The 5,640-nt window shown below is 32.4% G+C and overlaps 1 protein-coding gene across 1 annotated transcript; it reads right to left on the bottom strand.

Annotated features, from left to right (window-relative positions):
- Positions 1-703: 703 nt before the first annotated feature.
- LOC117214725 (facilitated trehalose transporter Tret1-like) lies at positions 704-4,580 on the bottom strand. Its single transcript, XM_033461001.1, has one exon. It carries the CDS (start codon positions 4,231-4,233, stop codon positions 2,770-2,772), a length of 1,464 nt encoding a protein of 487 aa, XP_033316892.1. The 5' UTR covers positions 4,234-4,580; the 3' UTR covers positions 704-2,769.
- Positions 4,581-5,640: the final 1,060 nt, after the last annotated feature.

Genomic DNA, 5,640 nt, shown 5'->3' with positions numbered 1-5,640 from the left:
CCTTTACGTAAAATATTTTTACGAACGTTAAAAAACAATGTATTTTTCTCCCATACAAACAGGCTATTACAATATCTATGTTTCATCTGAAAATCAGGAGTCTACGAATTTTAAAGAATATTTTTTTCACCGTAATACAAAGACAGAACAGACAGAAACAAAAAGAATCTCATTATAGGAATGAGTATATCGAGATATTATGCATTCATGAAGATTATGCTCATTTCGGACACGTTCCGTGTGGGGAAATTAAACTCTAATTGTCTTTATCGTTATAAATTACATAACTGATAGCGATAAATTTTTTGCCACCGTAATAGGATACAATTAAAATTTTCAGCGAACAATTTTTGATATCCTCTATTACTAATTAAATTCGTAATTTTCTTGTTAAATGTGAGTCCAACATTAATTACAAAATATATAAATAATTAATCCTTCGTAGGCAAACTAGGCAAACTTATCGACGAATCAAGTAAAATTTCTCCTTTTGCTTCAAATTTTTATTTTCATTAAAGAAAATTTCCAATTTTATTGGATCTAACAAATGATTGTGTAATATAATAGGATTATTAAATATTAATAAGGATAATAAAATTCTTTCAAATTATTTGTAAGTCACGAATGGTAAGAAAGTTAGGCTTAGACATTTTGCGATCCATTTCGCGTACAAATTATCTTACTTTAATTATTAATTATTACATTGATTCATAATATTGATATTTATTTTGCTGTTTGTCATTCTTACATTTTATCTAATTATTAAAATCTTGACCTCGTTGAAACTTCTTTTACATAATAAAATGAGATAATCCTTTCATGCAAAAAACATTAAGTGAAATAACACGATTATAAATATTCTGTATAAAAAGAAGCAATCTATTTTTAAAGAAGCTTTGTCAAGAACAAGGACGGAACAAAGAGAAGCTTCATTAAGAAAAAAAGATAAAAATCTAGTGAGGATTCCTTGTCGAGAAGCAAATAAAGTTTCGATGATAATGACCAGTTCGCGTGCCTCTAATAGCGCGTGTATTTGAGGTTGCTGAAAACCAAGGGAAACAGAGTAAAGAATAGAACGTTGCGTTCTAATAAAACTACAAATGAGAAAATCGACGAAATTTTTAATCTGACCTTTATTACTCTCGGACGGCTTCTAAATATATTACGAGTTCTTAACTACATTTAGAGAAATTATTAACAATTTTTGTAGCGAAAAAGAATACTAAATAAAGGATATCTTCTCGATAAAATCTTCTAAATAAAAGAAATCAAGGTTGACGTTGTTATATTTTTTGCCATATTCCTTTGTCGTTAAAAAAATTCATTACATTACGAATAAAGAAAGCAACATCACGTTAATGTGCATAATTTTCTGAACAACAGTGATTTTATTATAGAAAAATTAGTCGACTGCAGTAGAGTTAATTTGTAAGAAAAATCGATTATAGAAAATTTTATAACAATATTAAAGTTGAGTTTAATTCCTTTCTCAAAAAACTTCCCAAAATGTAATTCAGTTAATTGAGAATAGAATCGCAACTATTAACGTTTCATTTTTCAAAGTGTATGGGTAGAGGATTATTTTTCCTCTTAAATATTTTATCCTTGCGATTTGTATTATAATTCTTGATGATTCTACATCAATTAGGAATTAAATACTAAAAGACTTAGCATTAGAGTCTAGCGATGTATATAGTTATGATGTGATGTAATTTTATCAATGACGTTACTTCAGTCGTACCTATTACACAAATTCAACAAGTTCAACAAATTCAATTATTCTAATTAATATTCTTTCATAATTAACATCTTATTCAAGATATTGACAGCAAAAAATAATGTTTACCCGACACTGTTTTAGTATTACCGCTGATGCAATCATTCGAATACACATATACGTGTAAATATGTATACTCAAGTGATCAAATGCGTCAGATAGCGTCGATTATAAGGAAAATATCAACATGTATATAATAAACACATGCCATATTTATGTTCTGTCACACTTCACTCGATTATTAAGCATTTATGCTTATCTTTACACATTCTCATATCTTTACGCTTACCGTAATTGTATAAACATTCAGAGTTTATTTGTCAACCTGAATAACTCTCGCAAAATCTTATCGCTCGACCATATAAAAATCAATATAGAAAACAGTCTATAATAAAAAAAAAGCACCACATAGGAGAGGTTCTTCTGATGCACCACGAAGCTCGATGGTCCGCAGAGACCGCCGAGTAATGTAACATGATCCAACATCAGATATCGCTGAGACAATGTATTTAGGAACCAATTCGAAAGTGAAACTTTTTTACTTCTGACTTTTTCTAAATTGAACTTTTACTGACGTATTTTTGAGGTCTTTCTGATTAAAATGAGATCAAACGCGATATAATTTGAATTATATTTACTTATTGATAAGTATTTTATTATCGTTCATTGCGTAAGCAAATATGCTGCGGATTATATCGCGTTTCGTGTGATTTTACTCAGAAAAATGTAAGAAACATATTGGCAAAGGTTTCATTGATTATAAATGAAAAATAACAAATTTTGATTTCTCAGTTAAAGCTACATCGGCATCATTGCAAAACTCGCGTGCCGATTTTTGTGCAATTATCGAATGTTTCATTTTGCATTTCGCTCGAAGAGGCTAACTCTTGCCCTACAACGATCATTATAGTTTACCAAGCGATTCAATTTCGCAAAATATAAATACAAAACGCAAACATACACGATCACAAGAACAAAGGATGTTTGTTTGTTCAGATCATCATAACATTCACATTCACATTGTCGTCGTCCGATTCGTTGTCAAACATCCTTTCAATCTCCAACAAAGTCTTATCCTTTGTTTCCGGTAGTTTCCAGATCAAGAAGCTACTCCCGACCACCATCAAGGTAAAATAAATTATACAAAGCTCCTGCATTTCCAGCGGTATGATCGATTCTGGCGCTAGTATCGTGTCCACTACGGTGCAAATATACGAAAATCCAAACACGATACTGCTGCCGGAGCTCCTTAATTTACTGGGGAACAATTCTCCGCAGTATATCCATGGCAAATGTATCAGACCGATTCCAAAAAATACATAGTAGCACAAGCAACAAGTAATAATCAGCCACGATACTTCAAGATTAAGGTACACGTAAAGAATCAATACAAATAGAGAAGAGATTGTGCCCATTGCAGAAATTATGGCCAACGTTCTCCTGTTGCACTTCCATACAAAAAAACAAGCAACGATATCCGTAACAAAGATCATCGACGTTATAATTATTTCAGCAACGAGGCTGCGAGACTGAACAGTCGTTGAGATAATATCAAGCATATGGTATTTCACTAATTTGTATCCGGAGAAGTAATACACGAAGAACAACATACACGACACGGACAGAGGCCATAGGAAGTCTTTTGAACACAGATCGTACTTCAATTTGGAAATGATCGTAGATCCGACGAATTTACTTTGCTCGACATTTCTTCTTACAGCTGTTTCCATGGCACGATATTCTCCTTCTGATTTCCATCCTCGAAGATAGACCCAATGATACAGCGCCTCTTTCTTTCGATCTCTGTTCATCAACCAGATTGGACTTTCTTGAGATATAACACAGGCCGACCAACATATCAATAAATATGCCTCACAGATGTAGTTGACGTTTCTCCAATGAAGAAAAGAGCCAAAAGTCACGGCCATTAGAACACCAGATGTCATCATCGTGTTTATCATACTTAAGAACAAGCTTCTTAACGAAGGATCTGTTATTTCACCGATGTAAACTGGTATTAGGGGACTAAAGAGACCAACACCTAAGCTGCAAATTGCTGTTCCAATCTTGATGTACAGAATATTCCTTGCAAACCCAATGACGATCCATCCGATTAAAGATATTTGAAAAATTACCATCATGGATTTCTTCCTGCCTAGCTTTTCCATGGCGATTATTGACAAGTAACAGCCTATGATAGCAAACATGGCGCCAAAAAACGGCGATTGATACCAATCATCGTTGCTGGTTATCCAGATCTCGTGGTTGTTCGTGTCTGTTGTGGATGTAGGAATAAGCTGTGTCAAAAGAATGGTGTGAAAACCATTTGTTAAACCGATCAGGAACGCTGCTAGTAGCGGGCTTAGCGTCGCTAAGAGCTGCCTAGTGCTAAATATCCATTGAGATTCGTCCGATTTTCTGATTGTTTCCATCTTTATTGATCGATGTGCTCTCATTTATTGGAATTAGGCGATGTTGACATACACTTTGAAATTCAGTTTTGATTGTCAATCAGAATAGCCGACATCTTAAGTAATCCGAATTTTGAACGAAAATGGATAAGTGTTTTTGTTTTTTGCAATATTTTAACAAACAGCTTTTGTGTTTTTAATGTTTTAAAGAATGGTTTCGGTATTTTTATTTGATCATGCAGCATATAAAATTCACGTTTTCACTTTCACTAGATTCTTTACTAAATTTTTTAAATGCCGGAGAATATAAATTAAAACTGTTGCACATGTACCGTGTGTAGAAGAGATATGACTGATGGAAAGAACGCGACAATTCTCTTTCAAAATTCTCTTTCTAGATTTATTCTATCCCTCCTACCACGTAGAGCAGTGTACATGACCAATCATACGTAGTTGAATATGGAAATAATCCGAGCGTTGACGAACAGTCATTTGCACCAGAATTATGCAATTTATTCTCTGCTTCTATGTTGTGATTCACTGCGTTATTTGTCGGCCACGAGCAAAGACAGGACTGTAGAAATGCGTACCAAAAGAAAATTTATATTTCATCGTGAAAAATGTAAAATTCACATACAGAATTACGAATTATTGAATCGAATTATAGGAAAGACAGTAAGAAGGATATTTACCACGATTGCTCAATGTCCCTAAATATTGCATAATGACATTGTCGTTTTGATTCCTTTCAATTTAAAGTAATTTACCAATTGTTCAGCTGGACAAATTGTAAAATACAAATTAAATAATAAAAAAAAAATTGAAGGACCAAGTTGTTGATTAAACTAGAGCTATTCAAGATAATGAATATGTATAGATAAAAGAATATAATTATTAATATAAAATTATTGCGTTGCCAGATAAAGTTATATGTACTTCCAAGACTTTTCAGAATTTTCAAAACTTTTCGAAACTTCAAACAATCAAAAGTAATAAAATATCATGGTTACGGGAAATTTCAAGTATCTACATAGAAATATTAAAAGGCTTCAAATGCCAAATTCAGATTCAAACAGAAATTATTACAAAAGATATTACAATGATTCAAACGACACTATATTACTAATTCCTTTTTTTATAATGCACTATTACAAGCACGGAAATTAATGAGTTCGAAGTACTCGTCAAGCCTACAGTGGAATTAGATCGAGTCCAGAATATTGGACTCGATCGCAAGACCTTAGATACCTTCAGGCCTTTGGCGATTAGTCATGGTTATGTGATTCTTTAAACTTTAAAAACTATAAAGTCCAACGATTAAAGATAATTATTATTGGAACGTGGAAAAATGAAGTTCGATTATTCAATAAAGTATGTCGTTATTATCATAAATATAGACGTAATACAAAAATAAAAACGTACAATTTCACGCCCTCTTAATAAAATGATAAA

The sequence above is a fragment of the Bombus bifarius genome, unplaced genomic scaffold (assembly GCF_011952205.1).
Source record: "Bombus bifarius isolate JDL3187 unplaced genomic scaffold, Bbif_JDL3187 scf7180000009243, whole genome shotgun sequence".
Lineage (NCBI taxonomy): Eukaryota > Metazoa > Arthropoda > Insecta > Hymenoptera > Apidae > Bombus > Bombus bifarius.
The sequence above is the reverse complement of the archived record's forward strand: the minus strand, read 5'-3'. Positions and strand labels throughout refer to the sequence as shown.